Raw genomic sequence first — 21852 nt, 5'->3', positions numbered from 1 at the left:
GTGATGATGGGAAAGTGTCCGTAATGATTGCCAATTTAAGCAATAAATCTGGATGTCTCAGAGTCTCTGTGGTAATGACTGACTAATGTGTCGAGAGTCACGTGTCATCTTCTCAGCTTGTTTGTTGTTGTTTGTTTCCTTGGATACCATCAGTGGGCGACACTTTTGCATAACCCAGACTAACATTTGATGCCTGCCATAAGCAAATATCTGAGCAGCAGGCGACACAAAGGTCCAAAACAGATATTATACTGAAACCTAAACTTTAGTCCTTCATAAAAATGATAGAAAAAAATGTATAATTGTGTGTCTTTCAAAGGAATTTAAGATATAGGGGTTTATACTTTATTGCCAACCATCCTGTTGATTAAAGTGGGCTGTTGTTGTTGTAGGTTTACATTTACAACTGCAGCGTCTGACACAGAGCCTTACGAAAGCAGTGGAGTGAAAAAGAGAGAGCTAAAAATAGATCACAATGCAGCAGTGGACAGAAGAGTTTGCTGTGTGGAGTTAGCTGAAGTGAGGAGTTTGGAGCAAACATCGCTCATCAAAAAGAAAAAACTCTGAAAATAGTTGTGAGTCTATCAATAAACCCATATAATTTGATCATTTAAAAAACAGGGAATTTTAAACAAGTATAAGAACCTTTACTGGTATCTTGCAGTTTTGATGCAATGGACAAGTGTCACTTAAAACACAGATTTAATCTCAAAGAACAACTTTTAATGGTTTAAAATCAGATTGAAAAGTGAATTCTACATAAACTCTACAAGGAAATGACTACTGTGAGCTGTGACATGCAAACAGACAGGTCTGTGTTAGGTAAATTTATATTATTAATCTTTTATTTGTAAAAAATATCTTTATTCTTGGCTTCCTGTTTCTTTTTGTTTTACTCTACCTGTTCAGAAGATAGGAAAATAATAATCTTCCAAAAATATCACAACTTCCTATTCATACTGTAATCTGCCAAAAATGTGGCTAATTCCAGTCGGATCAAGTAAAAAAAATAAATCTTTTTTTAGGGTCAAGTTTTTTCACAATAATGTAACTTTTCACATTTACAGAACCTCTCCACTTTATTTTTTCAAAATAAAACAATGTTTGTGTTAATTGATATTTACAGTACCTGTCTTTACACTCACAAATGTAGGGAAAGGAGGAATTTTCCGTACAATTGAGGTCTTTGACTGTGGGCACCAATGTATGCTTTTCTTGAAGGCAGTTTCCTTTCTGGTGACTCAGGTGTGCGTCAGGCTTCCACTGGTCGGGTGGGTTTCAGGTCCTGGTTTTAGTATTTGGTTGATGTATTTTAAAAGACGCATCCAATATGTAGCTGCAGAGATGACAAGAATAACTTTCTGATTTTATGAATGAAGGACCTTCAGGGCTGTGGAATCCATTTTTGAGGACAGTATTTTTAAAAATTACCAAATCTTAAAGCGGAGAGCACAAAAAATACAATGTTTGACACAAACATGCATGGAGGCCGTGTTAAAGGTGATCTTATAAGGCTACTTGTTTAAAACTGCTGCAATGCTATGAGGTGAGTGAATATGAGAGGGACAGGCAGTAGCAGCAACAAGTGTCATCTGGTCTTCTAACATGGGGAGGGCTTTGGAGTTTAAAACGGTGTGAATATGATAGCCTCCTGGAGCCACTAGTACAGCTTATGCAAGTGGAGATGTGTGTGCACTATTCAGAGGCACTAATTTGACAAAAAAAAGAAGCAAAAATCAACAGCAGAAGAACTCATTTTGGATGTAAATGACAGAGGGTGACGGAAAAAAAAGAAGAGCTTGTTCTCCGGGGGTTGACAGCCGTTTGGGGCACAGGAGGAGTTAAACAGATTTACCCTTGGAAGGGGTAAAAAAAGATGACTGTGGTGTCCGAGCACGATCACGAAGAGACTGTGGCAGTGACTCCTCTGCTCCAAGATGCTGCAGACTTGGAACCAGCGGACCAAGAGTGCAGCGAGAGGCTGGTCATCAACATCTCAGGCCTACGCTTCGAGACGCAGCTGAAAACACTCTCCCGCTTCCCGACCACTCTCCTGGGTGATCCGCGTAAAAGGATTCGCTTCTATGACCCTCTGAGGAACGAATATTTCTTTGACAGGAACAGACCAAGCTTTGACGCTATCCTCTATTACTATCAGTCAGGAGGAAGGCTCAGGAGGCCTGTAAGTGTTCCTGTGGATATTTTCCTGGAGGAATTAAAGTTCTATGAGCTGGAAGAGGAGGTGATTGAACTTTTCAAAGACGATGAGGGCTTGCCCAGAGAGGAGGAACGCCCGCTGCCCTCCAATGAGTTCCAACGTCAGGTGTGGCTCCTATTTGAGTATCCAGAGAGCTCTGGACCTGCGCGGATGATTGCCATAGTGTCAGTTATGGTTATTTTGATATCCATTGTTATTTTCTGCTTGGAGACCTTACCTGAATTTAAAGATGTCCCCCCAGAGCCCGATAACCATGCCAATGGAAGCGCACATGGCAAGGAGCCCAGCCCGTTCACAGACCCCTTCTTTATGGTGGAGACGCTGTGCATCGTGTGGTTCTCCTTTGAGTTCATGATGAGGTTTCTGTCTTGTCCCAGTAAGCCGGTTTTTTTTAAAAACATCATGAACTTGATTGATGTTGTGGCCATAGCTCCATATTTCATCACCTTAGGCATGGATCTGGCAGAGCATCAGGGCAGCAGTCAGCAGGCTGCCTCTCTGGCCATTCTGAGGGTCATCCGTCTGGTCCGTGTTTTCAGGATTTTCAAACTGTCCAGACACTCCAAGGGTCTGCAGATTCTGGGCCAAACGCTTCGCGCTAGCCTCAGGGAGCTGGGACTGCTGATATTTTTCCTGATCATCGGAGTTGTTCTGTTCTCTAGTTCGGTTTACTTTGCTGAGGTGGAGGACCCCAACTCTGAGTTCTCGAGCATACCCGATGCATTCTGGTGGGCTGTGGTGACTATGACTACAGTTGGGTATGGAGACATGTGCCCCACCACCATTGGAGGCAAATTCGTGGGATCTTTGTGTGCAATCGCCGGAGTTCTGACCATAGCTCTACCCGTTCCAGTGATCGTTTCCAATTTCAATTATTTCTATCACAGAGAGAATGAAGAGGAGGAAAATGTGCAGCATGTCCACGTGACTTGTGGGCTGGTGGAGCAGCAGCCCTACACAGGTGAAGGAGATTCCATCCGAAGTAACTTGTCGCTTTCCCAAACGGAGTCCTATCAGGAAAGCGACGACTTGGAGACCCTGACGCATCCAAGCACGAATCAGTCAGATGCATATGTGGGGAAACTGACGGATGTGTGACTAAGAGTGGATTTGTGGTGAGTTTGCTTTTTGTAGGAACTTGTGTTTATACTGCCAGCAGCTCCTTAAAAAAAGAAAAGAAAAAAACAAACAAAGAAAAAGCGGTATTCCACAGCATTATGTGTGAGCTCTCATTTTCACAAACGAGGGTTATTATTAGACCCAACATGACATCATGGCAACGCATATAAATAGCGCATTGCATGGACTTATTGTGCATGTCACGTCCATGCGTTTAAGAGTTTAAGGTGTCATTTTACACGATTCCACAGCAGGCGGGTCAAACAACAGGGCAAGGTCTCTGAGTTACATGCGTAAAATGTGAAGTATCAATTGAGAAAAGAAAAGGAAAAATTAGAATTTCTTTGTTTTAGGTCCATAAGAATAAAAAGCTACAAAGAAACACAAATTTACACACAGTCAAAATACCTACAGCCACATAAATATCGATCACATACGTCTGAAATGTTTGAAATGGTAGATTAAAGTACATTTGCATTCGAGAATCGAACACTTTTTCCCTTGCAGTTTCACGCGTCTGAGCGAACCAACTACGATTCACCTGTGCGTCAAAACGCACAAGGAAGCGGGTCCTGCGCAGGGAGTCCCACAAGCAAAACGCAGAAAGTGAAGCTTCCAAATCGTATTACTGCTTGTGTGTCTGCGTGTCACAACGATTTCTTAGCTGAAGAGGGCTTAGGGTTCTTGGAAAAGGCTCAGCACAACATTGTTTAATGAATGTGAAATATGTTTAAAAACTACAAAACTGAAATTTAATGCAGAGAAATTAAAACTGGCACTTAAGCACACCCCAGTCGCATAATCTCATAACAAAGTCAAATATTTATTTCCTAATGTGTAAATAATTTTACTCTGAAAAACACGAATATTAACCATCACCTTGGAGTTTAGCTTAATCTGAAAAAACGCCCTAATCTTCACGCAAATGCACTTTTTTCATTATTATTTTTTTATATAAAACTTGCCCCTCATATATTCGGAAAATAAGATTTAAAAAAATCAGTGTTTGCATCGCAGCGTGAGCCCAGAAGTGGTGATCTCTGAGCGCCGCTTTGTGGATGATTGATACCTCTGCAGACAGCAAAACGTTCACGCACCAAACAGGAGCATTTCCCTGGATTTAAACCTTCTGCTTCTGCATGTGTCAGGAATCATGGGGGGCTCCGTGGATGTTTGTTTTTGCTGTTAACATTGTGGTTTGTTCTCTGTTTACGTGCAGAAAGGCAAGGATTAAGGAAAGCCTGACATCCTCTTCTCCAAAGTAATGGATCCTTTTCTTGCGGATTACTCCATGCATTGACAAAGTTGCAGAGACTTCCTGGCGGACATCAGCTTCTGTCTGCCACTTTTTGAGTGTCAAGAACATTCTTTTGCTTTGTAAATGTATTTTTGCAAAAATGCTTGATGTATATACGTTACAGTTTTGTAAATCTTAATTTTCAATGTCTTTTACAGAACTTGACTTTGATCCTTCTTAACTGATTGCCATGCAGCCACAAAAATCAGAAATTGTTTTGCTAACATGCATGATATGCACTCATGTGAATTTTTGACTAAAATAAACATTTTATTTTTCTATAAGCCTGAATGTCAAAGAGTTGTTGGCTGTTCTCACGTTTCCTTTGTCCTGAAACTCGAACTCTAAAAATTAGACTTTATGTTTAAAACAAGAATCCATTCGTGTGCTGATTGTGATTGGACAGTCAGAAAACCAACTAATAAGATGTCAGTGATAAAGAAAAGTATTTTATTTTGTTAACAATTTTTGTAAATATTCGCAGAAGTCTGCACCTTTTTTGCAGGTCAGCTCGGCCCATCACTGCTGTGGATGACTGTATAGATTTATGTCAGCCAATAGGAAATGATTGGCCGTGATGAGCATAATCATGCCTTGGCAATCTCTCCAGATGTGGGACCTTTCTAAGGTGACGCGGGTGACCTTCGCTGTCCGTGGTGCTGAAAGTTAACCTATTGAATTCTTCCACATTCTTGCTTTGCTACCAAAAGAACCAATCGATTTAGCATAAGAAATTATTTTATTCAACCTGTAAAAAAAGAAAAAGAAATCCAATATGTTATTTCTTACTTTTGGATTTAAACACAAATGTTCTTAATTGAGTAAAAATGACTGCACATGTCTGCGGAAATCAAAGTGATGGAATGAAAATGTTTTGTTTCTGTCTCGCGCACGATCTGAGGTTATTTCTTCAAGTTACGGATTTTTTAAAATGTAACACAACGGCTTTGGATGGAGTTTTCCATCCCTGCTTGCAGTGCTGGTTGCGCCAGTGCTGGCACACTGTTTTTGTTGTGCATGAGGAACTTCTGACGGCGTCCTTTAGTAGAGCCGGTCTGCATTGCGTCGAAACCCCTCCAACTCCTCCTCCTCCTCCTCCTCCTGCTACTGCTGCTGCTACCCTCCCTCCCTCACTCTCCTCCCCTCGCATCCACTGCACTTTCACGTAAAATGCACTGAAAACCGGCCTGACATTGTTGAGTTTTTTTGGTCGTCGCTGCTACACCTGTCCACCATCCTTTGATTTTTCTCTTCTTTTTAAAAAGAATTCGTTTCCTCCATCCTCTCCAGCAAAAACACCCCGTCCGTCATCCTGACCTGTGGCCAAAAGAAAATAGGTGCAGATTTATGCTGATGTAGTGATGTCTGGAAATGTCAAGGGCTCGGTTATTGCGCTCTAATGTATCTCCCCCTCCGAACTGCAGCGCGAGGTTCTCTCCTGCGGTACAGACTGCGAGCAGCTCTCAGCGCCGCGCACCTCGGACTCCGCAGCTGAGCACTTCTCTCTGCTACCTACTCTTCTCACTGGACCGCTCAGCTTTTCGTGATTTTTTTAAATGCATTTCACAAGGTTACCACTGCACTGAGGCTGAAGGCTGATTTTTGATAGGAGCCACGCAAAGTTTCCACCTGACACCGCACCGGTGTTGTTGGATGATTCCACTTGAGCCAAGACGTCTCAAGACCGAGCCACGGTAAGGAAAACTGCTGACTCGGGCATTTGCTAAAGTTATTTTACTTTTAGAGATCCAATCCAGCAGGATGCTGCTGTCGTCCATGTGTTCATAAATAGTGCTTATAGGGCCCATGCGCTGCATCATGAAACAAGAGTTGATTCATCACCATTGAAATCCTATGCGTCATGGCTAATTAGAGTGCCACATTACAAATCACTTATTCTCCTTTGAGACGCAGTGCCCTGTGGTTTCTCTGGTAAACTGAAAGTCACGTTCCAATAAAAGTTTGATAAAACATGATTAAAAATGACACTGTAATTAAAAAAGTGACTCAGGAAAATTATTAGAATGAAATCGATGACCTCACTAGTAAATGTCATTAATAACTCTTCTTGAGTTTTCTTTTTTTACTTTTATGAGTGGCTCCATGCATTAATTGTAGTCAGAGATCGGTATAAATATAAAAATGAATAAGTGCAGAAATGCTGAGCCAGCAAATATCTTGGCTGTTTGATTCCATTATTCCCTCCCTCACTCCCACCCTCCTGCCCTCCCTCTCTCTTTGGGTGACAGAAGCAGCAGAGGCAGCAGCAGCAAATGCTGCAGAAGCGCTGGAGAACAGCAATGGTCAAGTCAGCGAGAGCCGCAGTGGAGCCGCACTGAGGCAAAGCAGCCAACCGCCCCCCTGGCATCTGGGGACGCCTCCAACAGTCTAAGGGCTGTGGGATGCTGAGGAGTTGAAATTTTTTTCTCTCATCCTGAATGCCTGACCAGTCAGCCTAACCAACACCCCAACACATTTCCCGTTCCTCCTCCTCCTTTATCACCTGCTCCTGCTCTTCCCACAAAATGACCGTAGTAGCGGGGGATAACATGGATGACACCTCAGCCGTCCCGGGCCACCCTCAAGACACCTACCCCCCAGATCACAATGACCACGAGTGCTGCGAGAGAGTGGTCATCAACATTGCTGGCCTCCGGTTTGAGACTCAGTTAAAAACTCTCTCCCAGTTCCCAGAAACATTGTTGGGCAACCCCAAAAAGAGAATGCGGTACTTTGACCCCCTGAGGAACGAATATTTCTTCGACCGAAACCGCCCCAGCTTTGATGCCATCCTGTATTACTACCAGTCGGGAGGGCGTCTGCGAAGGCCAGTGAATGTACCCCTGGACATGTTCTCAGAAGAGATCAAATTTTACGAGCTGGGAGTGGATGCGATGGAGAGGTTCAGAGAGGACGAGGGTTTCATCCGGGAGGAAGAGAGGCCTTTACCTGAGAAGGAGTTTCAGCGTCAGATGTGGCTCCTCTTTGAGCACCCAGAAAGCTCAAACACTGCAAGAGGGATTGCCATTGTGTCTGTGATGGTGATCCTGATATCTATAGTCATTTTTTGTTTGGAGACTTTGCCACAGCTGAAAGTTGACTCCACAGGTCATTTCTATTCGGTGGGGAACTCTACTTTTTATTACAAGCCAAACATCTTCACTGATCCCTTCTTCGTCATTGAGACTCTCTGTATAATTTGGTTTTCTTTTGAGTTGATAGTTCGCTTTCTGGCATGCCCCAGCAAACCAGCCTTCTTCAAGAACATGATGAATACGATTGACATTGTGGCTATAATACCTTATTTCATCACACTCGGAACCGAGCTGGCAGAAGACCCAAACAAAGAGGCAGTGGGGGAGCAAGCGACATCTCTGGCCATCCTCAGGGTTATCCGTCTGGTCAGGGTGTTTCGGATCTTCAAGCTGTCTCGACACTCCAAAGGACTTCAAATTCTGGGCCAGACCCTCAAGGCCAGCATGCGAGAGCTGGGATTGCTGATCTTCTTTCTGTTCATTGGAGTCATCTTGTTCTCTAGTGCTGTCTACTTTGCTGAGGTGGAAGATGGAGGATCCTTTGTCAGCATTCCGGATGCGTTCTGGTGGGCTGTTGTATCCATGACAACTGTGGGCTATGGGGACATGGTACCGGTCACTATAGGGGGCAAGATTGTGGGATCTCTGTGCGCCATTGCTGGAGTGTTGACAATTGCACTTCCAGTGCCTGTAATTGTGTCCAATTTCAACTACTTCTACCACAGGGAGACCGAAGGGGAGGAGCAAGCCCAGCTGCTCAATGTTAGCACTCCCAACATCCCCTCCGAAAGCGACTTGAGCCGCCGTAGCTCATCTGTTGTCAGCAAGTCAGAGTACATGGAGATCGATGGAGACATCAACAATAGCATCGACAACTTTAGGGAGGCAAACCTTAGAACTGGAAATTGCACTATAGCTACTCAGAACTGTGTAAATAAAAGCAAACTGCTAACAGATGTTTAGACTTGAGGCCAGAAACTTTTACATGAGGTGAACCATCAGTTAGTAATGCTTGATTTACTCCTCCAAAGCACTCTTAAGCACTAAGCCTCCAACCATGCTCAGCTATACTTGAAAGGAAGCTGAAAAAATTGCTTCTGAAGTACATGCCATGTAGAAAGAACAACTTATTCTACCAATCCTAGAAATTTATAGTCATTTCTAAAAGAAAACATTGATCATAACAGATATACACGGCTCCCTAGAGGACACTGAGTGCATCTAGTCTTATCAGAGACAGGCGTAATAATTAAAATCTTATGCATGGAGTACAGATAACATTTCAGCAAGTTGCACAATGCACCAGAAACGACTACACACGCAATCCTCAGCAACCACGGTTAACCGCCAAGAAGTCCGATGACCTCCCGCCATCCTTCACCCTCTCCTCTCTCCCCACCCCCATAAACGATCAGCCACTCAGCAAAGCACCTTACAGGAGGAAGACTGATCCTTCTTCTTTGGATGTAAACAGATGGTGGTCTGCTTGCTTCACAGACATCTACACTGCTGTTGCAGCTGCTGTAACTGTGTTATCACCAAGTGATTCAATGCCATGCCCTTTAGATGCAATGCAGCGCCACGACAAAAAGCGAGCTTCACACGAGCATGATTTAGAGACTTTCCATTTTGATATTGGCATGCACAAGTCATGTGTCACACACCAAAAAAAAGGAAGGATGTTGTTTTGGATGTCTGTCTTCATTCCCCCTGGCACATATGTTTACATTTTGAGTGCACTGGACGAGGTTTTAATTTGAAAACGCAAATCATTTAGAAGTATAAGAAATGAATGTAAAATTTTAAGGGAAACAATACATAAATGAGATCATAGCATGAAAAAAAGTTACCTGCATTATGGCCTTTCAGCTAAGGTACTTTTGTATCCTGGTATATTAAATGCATGACATGAGTATACAGCCTGTTGCAATTCAAGCACTTTGCAGTGCCCTAACATCAGGGAAACTGAGGAAATCAAAAGTCTTTCTGAATTGTTATCAAATATATCGAAAGCCACCTTGAGGATGCAGAGTTTCTAATTTAAAAGTAGACAAAATGCTGACTAAGTAATTTCAGAAATGCATAATATAACCACGGTAAGCATCAGTTATTGTATTAGTCAATAGTTCAGTGCATGGACCTTTTTTGAACAAGATGTTATGCCATCTCCACCTCTCAGTTTAGTACAAGTTGGTTTAAAATCCAGAGAAAATTTTGAATTCATACTTTAGATTTTTTTGTGTGACATCAGTTGCGAGTGCCTTTATCCCTTCCACCAACAGGACCAGTGAAAGTGCCTCAGAGTACTCAGTCGAGTGAAGTGGATTTGTTTCAGAGAGTGACGCCAGACTAGTTAGGCTCAAATAGTGATGGGACGGACGGTTGAGAATAAAGATCCATGCTGCCATGTAAAACCCGCATTTCATGTCATGCACTTAAACATCACTCTGCATGTTTGACAATTTAACTCGAAATGTTTTCCTCCATGCCTTTAATTTGCACCATCCTTTTCCATGTCTCTACCTCAGCTAGATCATTGCAAACTTGCTGCAGAGCTGCAAGCTTCGAAGCAGGGCTTCCTATAATGCAAAATAGAACCATAAGTGTTAATTGCAGTCATGCAATTCTGAATGTGAAAGTCCCAAAGCATAGCCTTTACACAAGCACTTATATGTACAACAAGTAGCTCATTTGCAAACCTGCTCTTTTGCTCACTTAAAGCTGCGCACAATCAGGACATTAACTTGAAAACAGTTTGCAGAGATGACTTGACTTTTCCCATACTGTTGCAAGTCAAACGTTCTTCAGAACGGTGCTACGTCCAGTTTAGAGGGGTGTACACCTGAATGCTTTTAAAACATTTGTGTAGAATCCATAGGAGAAAAATAACTTAGCTAGTAAATACAATATATTGCACTTTTTGGGCATTATCATGTACAAATAAATTGTACCTCGTCCTTGTTTTTTTTGCACAAAGGATTCATTCAAATGCTTGAAATGCTTTTCTTGGTTGCAAGATTTTTTTTTCTGCAGTGCCTGCTTATTTTTCACGTGCAGATGGGAGGAGAAGTGCTGATAGATTGGGACAAAATGTAATGACTACTTGAAAATCTTCTGCCACTGTACATCTGCACTCCTTACTGGAATGAGTTTATCCGAATGATAGTATGAGTTGTACTGTTCGGGCTTTTTAGTGCTTTCCTGAAAAAAACCCTGCAAGACATATATCTGAAAAGAGCTTCAATGCAGGGAGCCTCCGAGTTTCTCAGCTGCTTCTGTTGGTGCAGTGGCCATCTTTTGTGGTGCTAGAACAGGAGCACTCTGTTGTCCTGTTACCCGACACATCATCAGAAGCTGAAGTTTTCAAATGATTTTTTTGGCTCTCACAGCAAAACATGAAACAGTTTCACAATGACACTTGCCCCTCACACGGACTGATAGTTTTCTGAGACATTTTCAGGAAAAAAAAGTCTGTAAATTTTGAAGAAATTAACAATCTCATCTGCTGTATTTACTGACAACAAACATAGGATGACATCTTTCTTCATATTTTGCTGTGGAGTCTGCCTCAGTAAAAGTTTTTCAGTTGTCAGTTTTTTTGTTGTCAGAAATGTATCAAAATGACTTTTTTTTCTTTCTGCAGTTAGGATAGACGTGTCCCGATGCCATAAGCAGAAATGTTGAAAATTATTGCTTTGGGGATCCTTGGAACACAGATCTGTAAGAAGTCAGCCCCATCTGTGTCTATCAGTCCAAAGTGAAGTGGAAAACATCACATTAGCAGTGAGACTATCAACAGATGGTGCTATGCATTCACCTGTCCAATTGAAAAAAATGGACATTTTGTTTGTGGTTTGGAAAAGAAAGAGAGAAAATCTTTTCAGATTGCACATAAAACACATAAAACAGGGCTACATGCAAAAGAGCCACTGGGGTCTTTGGATCTTGTGAAATCCCTCGGGGTAAAAAGATCAGAGCTAATTTGAGAAACTCACAGATAAAGATGTTTTTATAGTGGTTGTAGCAAAAGCTGCTAAACGGTTTAGTCAGGCTGTAAGGATGAGCCCATATTCATGTCTGCTGTTGGAGAAATTTGACAAAAGTTACAAGTAAATTTTGTTTTCTTGTTCCTTTTTCTTTTTTGCTCGCTGTGTAATGTTCCTTCTGTAAAAACACGGAGCGTTAATACAGCCCAAAAAAAAGATCAGCTTTAGCGAAAAATGCTATGTTAATACAATAACTTAAAAAAATGTAATCTCTGCATACTGTACTTACAAAAAGAAAAATGTGAGTCCTTTTTCTTATTTCTGTGTAATAGAACTGTAAAACGACTTATTTATTAATAACATGCCTTATAATAAAATAGGAAAAATACATCTTCTGCCAGCAAGCCATGAAAATGAAACTGCAGTGCAACCATCTCTCGCCATACTCTGGACGACACAGCCTATCAAAAAATGAATGACCTGCATTTTTTTTCTTTTCTTTTGAACAGAAAAAGGACAAAATGTGATTCACATCTGTTCAAATCTTTTTTCAGGCTCTTCAGCTGCCGCAATGTATCTACCTTCTGGTTGCAAAAAGAAAAAAATAATCTGCATGAGAGATGGAAGACTGCATGAGCTTTGCCTTTCCAGCTTCTGATCGACTGTAACCCAGCTGCACCTTTTAAATGAAGAAACCCTTGCTTTTATGCACATCGAGGCCCTGTTCAGAAGTCGAATTGCTTCCTCTGTCGGATTTCTTAAAGGCACCTTAGGGGCCTACCGGATTGTGGAGGTGGCGCAAGGTATTTGAGCTGTGCTCACCGACTGTGTGTTGTGATCAGGTTGTGCTGTCTGGACTCTGAATGTGAGCAACGTCAACAAGGGCTAGTTTCTTAGACTCTCGGACTGAAATGCTCTTTCAGTTATCTCAGTCCAGACTGTGAGAAACACGTCCATCATGTCTAAACAGGGCCTGTGCCGCCAACAATCCCCTGTACAGATTACCAGGCAAGTTTGGATGCTGGATTGCTTTCTTGCCTGCAGATGAGGCAACGGCCTGGACTGAATGTTGGGATGTTGTGTACCTCACTTGTTTGTTTTAAAAGTGTGATGGCACAGAGTTTGTATTTTCTATGAATGCACATTTGCCAGCTGGTCGGGAAGCTGGAACCTTCTGGAGTAAACTACTGGAGGACTGTTGAACTCTTGCTCTGCTCTTCTGTTCATCCACAAATCTAGCCCAACACATTGTCTAATGCAGCCATCATGTCATGTTATGTTATGTTTTGTCAAGAATTCTGCTGCAACATGTTCTGTTTGTCAGATGAGAAAAAGGCATGGTCAAAGATCTATGCAAGGGTTACTTGTGTTTTCTTTCCTATATCACCTATGACTTCATTTGACATTACGTTCAATAAATTTTTAAGGATCGGCCGATGTCCTGATTCTTTAAATTTAGAACGTTGCACACTTTTCACAAGAGGACACACAATTTCTCTTTTACTCCTCTCTACCTGCCTTCCCGCTCCCTTCTCCTGCGTTCAAACAGTACATGTGTGGCACCTGAAATATTTTGGGTTTTTGAATTTCAATCATTGAAAAGATTGTATTTTCAAGGTCAGACCTTCATACAAAAAATTCCTTTGCAGAAATTCACAAATGCTGAGAAAAATTTAAGCAGATGTTAAAAAATTAGGTTTTGTCTCCAACACATCTTTTTCAGCTACGGTAAATTAATCTTTTTAAGTCTTTTTTTTAATTCACTTCCATCACTGTTTAAAACTAGCGCTCTACCACCTACATTGTGGTTAACTTGATAATTATCTCATGATCACTAGTGCTTCATATTTCTTCTTATTTAGGAGTCCAATGAATATTTAAATAGTTTGATCTAAGAGAAGTTCGTTTTTTTTATTTATTACTTAACCAAGACTTAAGATAAAGTTTTCTTTTATTGTAAAGTACTACTAGTATTACTATTTAACAATGATAGTCCGAGGATCGAAAAGTAGCAAACACAATCCCATTCAGTTATTCAGAGGATCAATATCAATCTTTCCAAATTTATTCTTATTGGTAAAACTATCAACATTTGTTTCAACAATTTAAAGTTTTTAACTAAAATGAGAAACATCATTATTTCTTGTACTGTTATATCTGTGCTGCCAGAATTCAAGCTCTATATCAATATATTAATAAATTACATGTTACGTATGGTTAGCGCTCTCGCCTCACAGCGAGAAGTCCCTGGCTTGAATCCCAGCTGAGACCTTTCTGTGTAGAGTTTGCGTGATCTCCCTGTGCATGTGTGGGTTTTCTTTGGGCACTCCAGCTTCCTCCTACAGTCCAAAAACATGCTTCATAGGTTAATTGGTTACTGTAAAGTGTCCCTAGGTGTGCATGTGAGTGTGAGTGGGAATGATTGTCTGGACCTGCAACAGACTGACGCACCTGTCCAGGGTGTGCCTACGCCAAGTATTCGGCGGGACAGGCTCCGGCAACCCAGTGATCCCAAAAGTGATATGAAATGGTTAAGAAAATGGATGGATGTTTTATATGTGTCCAGCCTTCTCTGTTGCATCCGTTTTTAAAAAGAAATATTCACTTAAGGTAAACTTTAACTTATGAGGATTTTCCACATTTACAGATATCTGAGATAAAGCACACATCAAAAATATATATAAAAGCAAGTTAAGGCTTAAAAACCATAAATCAAAGATTAGATTTTTGTTTCATAAAAAACAAGTCAAGTAATTTTAATAAAGCTAATATTTATCAAAATAAAAATGACATTTAAGAAGATATTGCATAGGTAAAAAATGTGCAACAAAAATCCGATATTCGGTAAAAGCCTATTTAATGTATAATTAATCATAATGAAAACAAATCTCTTTTTGCAAGAATAAATTCATATATTTTCATTCTATTTCTTAAAAATACTTAAACACAATAGTTAACATAAATTATAAAATGTATTGATAGATGTTAAAAGGAAAAATGAATAAATGCATGAGTCCGATTCAACAATTCTTTATCTAATTTCTAGTTAGCTAAGATAACAATGACTGGTAAAATTTAGGTATAGCAAAACAACACACAGTTAAACTCTGAACGTCTGCAGTGCATAAAATGTGAAAGATTTCAGAATATTAAAGAAAATCCTGAGCATAAAGAACAAAACTGAAAACTTTTGTTTTTGGTTTGTAACCTTTGAGCCCTCACTTAGGACGCTGGGGAACTGAAACGCTTCTGTGATTAATGTAGCTATAGGCACTTGTGGGGACCTTGGAGACTCGTCCAGCACACATATAACCCGAAGCTGCATAAAAGAAAAAACAGTTAGAAAGTTAGGAACAAAGGGGAGCGATTGTTCTAATGTGCAGGGGCATTGTTTTCATTGAGAGTAACATGCAAACAATTAAAGTCAGGTTGAGCTTTTCTTTCTTTTTTTTTTTTTCTTTAAGCAAAAATAGCAAACGTCTGCAATACATTTGTCTTTGTCCCTCTGAGGTTGCGGCTTACGGTGACCTGCACAGAGCTCCTTCCCCCTTTTTTCTCTGCACTGCCCTCAGGAAATGCAGCACTCCTCACTCTGCAGGGAGCAGCCATAAGGGTGGGGTAGCTTGGCGCTGATCCCAGTCCAACCGCCTTCACTCTCTCTCCTTCTCTGTCTCACATCATGTTTCGTCTCTCACTCTTTATTTTTCCTCACTTGAGTGCTTAGAAACCCTGCTGGACTCTACCGACCAGGACCACAATACAATCCAAAAATTAAACTTAACATTGAACACCATTCAATAAAAGGTTGATTAGATGTTGGCTGTAAAGAAACAATTGAGAATTTACTAATTAATGCCCCTTATGGAAAAAAAAAAAAAAAAAAAAAAAACGGTCTGCTACATCACCCCACCATGGTCCCAAGCCCTGGATTGGGGCTACCAGGCAATCGCCCGGTGGCTGGGCCTCTTCCCCCGGGTCTTGGTAAGGCTCAGGCAGAATATACTTTGTGGGATCCCATAAGTCTATCACCTCCAGGAAAGATCACAAGGTGCCGGTGCAGTCAAAGGTGAGTGCCTCTGTGACCCAATGCATGGGATTTGGTACATGGTAATTGGTGTGTACTTATATGGTGCTTTTCTTTTATTTATTTATTTATTTATTTATTTATTTATTTATTTATTTATTTATTTATTTATTTATTTATTTATTCATTTATTTATTTATTTTTTTTTTTTTAACTTGTCCTGTCCAACAGCTGGGCAGACAGATGAGACCTGAGGGCCTTTTGTGTTGGACATATTTTACTTTAACAACAGGGGTTAATCTTCTGACAAACCAGAGGTATGTCTGAATAAACCCCTTTTGTAATCAAGGCCAAACTTTATTCATTTTAATTGTTTTTGAAAATCTTTTGTGTTGGACCGGACGGAAAAGGAAAGGGAGGAAGAAGAGAGAGGGATGTTAGAGAGGGGGAGATAGGAGGGTGATCATAGGAGGGGGGAGGGGGGTAAAACCATGAAACAGCATAAAGCAACAAGCTACTGGATGTTTATCATTACGGTAAGGTTCAGATAGAATACAAATCTTAAAGGGGGGGGCCTGTCCTCACACTCACTCAAATGTTGTAAACACACCTGTTAGCTGCAAAAATATCAACATGTCAACATGTACACAATACAGATATTGTTCACACATGCATACTTATGCCTTCAAGCCAACTAGTGTGAGATATTTCATTCAATCACGCAAACTATTAGTGCAAAGGTGAGCTAACACCTGTGTTCAGTTGAGTGTTTATGTTCTTCTAAAATGTATGATGGAATTTGAAAAGAAGGAAGGGGAGTGACCAGCCATCCCCACACCAAGACCCCCACCGCAGCAGCCGCGGCAGCCAGAAGCCCCCAACGCCACGCGGCAGCAGGCACAGAACAACCGCCCCCGGGGTGACCACGTCTGCCACCCAAGCCAGGGCCAGCAGGACCACCATGAGGCCCCCAGAGCCAGAGAGCAGGGAGGCATGGGGGGAAAGAGAGTGCCCCCCCAGCCCAACCAGGAGAACAGCCCCCCCGCAGCACCAGGAGGGCCCAACGCTGGGCCCCACCCGAGAGGGGTGCCCACAGCCCAGACAAGCACCTCATCACCACCCAGGGGTTCTGGGCATCCCCCCGCCCCAACCCTAGGTACGAGCCAGGACCCCCCAAGAGAGACCCGCACCGCGCTCCAGGCAGCCATCCACCAGGCCCACGGTTGGTCCAGAAAGGTGCAAGACAGGGGCCAGCCGCCCCCGCCCAGGAGGGGAGCACCCCAGGGAGAAGGGGGCCCACAAGGGTTGGTGTAGACATGGCCAGACCAGGCTCGGCCACAGATGGAAGTTTGGCAAGGTCCTGCACCCGGCGGCAAGGACCAGAACCCACCCCACAGGGACACAGACACCCCCGGTTCAGGTGTGACATGATTACTCACAGTGATGTCCCATCACCCTCCCCACCAAGGGGCCCTAAATGTCTAAGGTGCAGTTAAAATTGGCGAGTAGGGTGCTAAAATATGTATATATAAATATATGGTGCTTTTCTACCTCAAGCACTTCACAGTCCCATTCGCCCCTACACACACATTCACAAATTGATGGTAGCTCCTGTGCCTTTCATGTTAGCAATGTCAACTACCAGGGGCAATTCTGAGTTCAGTGTCGTGCCCATGACACTTTGACACATTGGCGGGCAAGGCGATAACTGAGCCTGCGATCAGAGGTTGACCGCTCTACATCGGCACCACCGCCGCCCCGTAACCATATGGACATGTAATGTCACCTCAATGAGTAGGAAAAAGCCTGAGATTGTGGTAGCAGCAAGAGACAGTAGTGCTTGCCTCCATGCATAAGTTGGGCTCTGAAACCCAACTCCTCCAGATGGTTGGACTTTCTTCTACTCTGAAGCTTCCTGGCAAGAAGTGAGAGGCTGAAGGGGGTTTGCCTATACTGTATGTGTTACATATGCATGTGTTAAAGAGGGTTGCGTCCCTGCGCCTCTGGGTTGGGGACAGGTCCCTTAATGGGTTTCAACTAGCGAGAAAAACAGGAGTATCTGGCTTTCTTGAAGTCTATAGAAGGGGCACTACAAAGAGCTCCAACTGGGGACTGAATTGTTCTACTGGGAGACGTCAACTCTCTCGTCAGAAATGAGCGTGATAATTGGAGGGATGGAATTGAGAAGAATAGCCTCCCAGATCTGAGTGGTGCTTCATTTATAGATTTCTGTGGCGGTCAGAGTTTTTCCTTAGCAAACAGCATGTTTAAACACAAGCATGTCCATCGGTTTAAGTTGCACCAAAGTACCCATGGCAGGAGCCTTTGACTTTGACTTTGTAGTTGTGTCATCTGACCTTTAGTCGATGGTCTTGTCAAAGTTAAGAACCAATCAACCTTGAATTAAATTTGTTGGTGGACAAAGAGGCCAGATAGACTTGGCAGGCCCAAACATACTATGAGAGTCTTTTGGGAACATTTGGCTGAGCTCACTGTAAGAAAGGGCTTCATCTCTTACATCTAAAAGAACTTAAACCAGAGACAGTTGAAAAAGGAGTCCTATTGAGCCTGGTTGGTTTGTGGAACTTCTGAGGCTGCTGACAGGTATTCACAGCCCTAGCTGCAACCACTGCAGGCAGTTTAAGAGGCAAAAATTCAGCCCTTGTAAAAGTTTGAAGAGCCCACAATGAAGGACTGTCAGTCGGCCATCCAGTCTCTGCAGAATGGAAGTTTGGTCCATAAAGCCAGAAAAAAGTCAAGGCTGTTCAAAGTGCATGTTGTTCTCTGGCAGGGATACCCCATATCACCGGTTCTGTTCAGAATATTAACTGAAAGAATTTCTCGGTGCAGCAGTTGGCTGGATGGAATCTGGTATGGAGACAGCAGGATTTAATTTTTTTTTTTTTAGAGATTATATTTCTCTAAAACCGGGACCTTCAGTGCACACTAAGTCAGTTTGAAGTCAAGTGTAAAGTAGCTGGAATGAGAATAAACCCCCTAAGTCAAAGTCCAGGTTATCTACCTAAAAAGGTGCTTTGCTTTCTACAGGAGATCTCCTGCCCAGGTGGAGGAGTTTAAGTATCGTGGGGTCTTTTTCATATGTTATGGAAAAAAGAGTGGGAGGTACAGGTGCAGCAGCTGCAATGAGACAGTCGTAGAAGCAGTCCATTGTATGAAAGAAGGAACTGAGATAAAAGGTAAAGCCCCCAACTTACGGGTCCAACTATGATCCTGCCTTCACCTATTGGTGATGAGCTTTGGGACACGACCAAAAAGATTAGATCCTGGATTTGAGTTGGGGGAGGAGATTGGCTCCTTGGGAGGAGCTTGAAGTAGATCCATTGCTCCTCCATATTGAGAGAAGCCAGTTGAGGTAGCTTGGGTATCTCTTTTCCTCCCGGGCAGGTCCCACAGGCTGGAGGCCCTGGGGAAGACCCAGGACACATAAAAGGGACTGTGTCCGTCAGCTCACCTGGGAGTCTCTCTGGCAGAACTGGAGAGAATAAAAGTAATTTCAAGATGTTTTTATTAATGTAAAAGTTTTGATTAAAAATAATTTTCAAACCATCGTTGATAATGCAAAAATTAGTTTTAATCTTCGCGAAACCTGAACTTACTTTTTTGAATCTTTGAAATTTTGAATAACTTTAAGACTATGAATTTTATGTATTAATGTCATCTTTGTTGAAAACTCTTATTAAATGTTACCAGAAGTTTAACACTATTAGTTCAATCTAGTTCTATTTTGGGTTCTTAAAGAAATTTTTAGCTCACATTGTCTCAAATGACTGAAATTGTTAATAAATGGAGATGAATGACAGCAGGAAGAAATCTTCACACATTGACGTTTTTCTTTAAAAGGTCAGGTGAATAAATGTCACCATCCACATGAAAATGACTGTCATGGCAATGAAACTGAGGTGATTTAGCCCAACATCCTTTGAATCCTCCCTCCAGGTTTCAGAGAGATGGAGGTATTGTTGGTCAGAGAGTTTCCTTGAATGAATTTAACACTTCTCTCTTCCCCCTGCTCTGTAGGTCCAGCATTCTCTGCAACTGTACAGACTGAAAGGTTACGCATCAGCTGTTATGTAAAAGTGCCCAGGAAGTGGGTTCTCATGGAAAATTTCTCTGTGGCTGTGAGCACAATCACACATACACACTCACACACACTGGGAAGGCTGGTCAATTTGCCTGACTCAGGCTTCTTGATATTATTAGATCGATTCTTTAAAGACAGACTCATCCTATTTTCCTGATACATAAATATTACACCGTTCCTGTTGATGTCTTCCAAAGTGCTTCCTTTGACCCCTGTGTCCTGCGTAAACAGCGCTGCACAGGAGTCCTCAGCTATCACCGAGAAACCTCTGCAGTCCCAAATCCCTGCAATGCTTGAACACAATAGTGTGAACAGCCCAATTTTTGCGTCAGAACGACCTGTAAACTATAGCTTTGGCAGCACTGTTGCATATCCAAAGCTGGAGGGGCCAAAGCCCAGGGGTCCAACTCCACCTCTTCCCTTGAGGTCCCACCTCCACCCTCAGTCCCTGAGATTCTCACTCTTTCTGGCCCACTTCCTCTTTGCATTACTTCCATCAGGCCAAGTTGCTGACACACTTGTTTAATAATTAAGGACATGTCCATAATTTCCGCGTCCTTTTGGAGGTCCACAAATGGTCTCTGTGAAACAGAGCAGTAAAATGCACCTCTTTACTTACCCCACTGAAAGCCTTCCATCATTGTGGTGATACAAGAGATGTGACCTAATCCAGTAGAGGTGTGTGCCAGCTGCTCTGAAGAAAACCCTTAAATTCCCTGCAAATGACTAATTTCCCCATTTTTAAGGATATTTGAAAAGTTACAAACTGCACAGTTTGGTTTCCACTGGAATTTAGTGAACCAAAACGTCATATCATAGTAGCTATGAATGACAGAGGACATGTCAACTTTGAGATTACATGGCTTAAAAGAAAAAGAAAAAAAAAGAAAAAAATGCCTAAAGTCTTTTTATAGATGTCTTTTTTTTTAAATCCACCGATCCTTGTTTCAAATTTGCCATCAAAGCTGCAAACTAGCAAACGTGCTTGCAGAATGAGGTAGTTTGAATCTAGTTTTACAGCCTCTCCTCCACAGCATGCAGAGTCAGCGCACCTGTCTGGGGGAGAAAAGTCAAAACTAAGACCAACAGGGCCATCACTGTGACCTTTCTGCTTCAGTTACATCACTGAACAGCATTCCAGGATGATTCCCAAAAAAAAAAAAAAAAAAAACTATGAAATGATATCATCATGAAGAAAAAAAAACTGCTGAGACAAAAATCTAAAAATAAGTCAAGAACAAAGGTTACTGTCATGCTCAATTGGCTGCTTGACGACACATTTTGGGTGGATGAGTCCTAAAAGGTATCAAACAATTATTATTTTAGGGTAAAACAGTAAAATTAGAAAACTTACTGTACAATTTCTTCCCAACATTGAACATTTTCTAAAAATTATGAACGTCCCGTTTCTTCTCCTCAAGATTGTAAAAGAATAATAATTAATTTGGATATGAATTATTTATATTGATGGGAGTGAAAATAGTTTTGAACAAGTATAAACTACAAAAAATGACACGCCCAAACAAAATAAAAGTTAAAAGTCAACATTTTATAGGGATAACAAAACAAAGAAAACCTCATAATTGATTCCTCTAATACAGGTATGATCATCAGAAGGCTTTCATGTATCCAAATGTCTTGCATTGCAGTGATGACCTTGGCTTAAATACAAAAGAAAAAAAAGTTTTTTAACTTTTTGTTTCTAAATCTCAAGATATGTTTCCTCCTCTTAGTACAAAAATAAAAACTTAAGACAATTACCCAAATTCATGATCAATATGGAAAATTACAAACAAAAAGATTCTAAGACATCTTTTTTTCATTATTATAAGCTATTTTTAAAAATGCAGTTCTTTCAGTTAAGCATTTTTGGAATATTTTGGATTCAAATATTTGACTTTTTGACAAAAATGTTGTCTTCAATTTTTTTTAGAACCTTACGATGAGCTTGGTTGTAATTTAGCTTTTTATTAATAAACAATAAAAGAAATCTATTCAAATCAGTTACAGATTATTTGAAGGAAAGAACATCTTCAAATCTTAAAGGAAGCAGCTCTGTGTTCGACATACA

The 21852-nt window shown here is 41.6% G+C and overlaps 2 protein-coding genes across 2 annotated transcripts; both read left to right on the top strand.

The window, feature by feature from the left end:
• Window positions 1-1666: 1666 nt before the first annotated feature.
• On the top strand, window positions 1667-4918 carry LOC101161723 (shaker-related potassium channel tsha2). The gene is made up of 2 exons (XM_011475948.2): window positions 1667-3333; window positions 4557-4918. Exon 1 carries the CDS (start codon window positions 1877-1879, stop codon window positions 3314-3316), a length of 1440 nt encoding a protein of 479 aa, XP_011474250.1. The 5' UTR covers window positions 1667-1876; the 3' UTR covers window positions 3317-3333; window positions 4557-4918.
• Window positions 4919-5773: 855 nt separating this feature from the next.
• LOC101161480 (potassium voltage-gated channel subfamily A member 1) lies at window positions 5774-13087 on the top strand. Its single transcript, XM_011475946.3, has 2 exons — window positions 5774-6328; window positions 6884-13087. The coding sequence occupies exon 2, from the start codon at window positions 7160-7162 to the stop codon at window positions 8630-8632; it is 1473 nt and encodes a 490-aa protein (XP_011474248.1). The 5' UTR covers window positions 5774-6328; window positions 6884-7159; the 3' UTR covers window positions 8633-13087.
• Window positions 13088-21852: the final 8765 nt, after the last annotated feature.

The sequence above is a fragment of the Oryzias latipes genome, chromosome 6 (genome assembly GCF_002234675.1).
Source record: "Oryzias latipes chromosome 6, ASM223467v1".
NCBI lineage: Eukaryota > Metazoa > Chordata > Actinopteri > Beloniformes > Adrianichthyidae > Oryzias > Oryzias latipes.
The sequence above is the reverse complement of the archived record's forward strand: the minus strand, read 5'-3'. Positions and strand labels throughout refer to the sequence as shown.

Excerpts from the sequence above, each read along its gene's own strand:
- LOC101161723 (XM_011475948.2), top strand. The coding sequence starts at position 1,877 with ATGACTGTGGTGTCCGAGCACGATCACGAAGAGACTGTGGCAGTGACT.
- LOC101161480 (XM_011475946.3), top strand. The coding sequence starts at position 7,160 with ATGACCGTAGTAGCGGGGGATAACATGGATGACACCTCAGCCGTCCCG.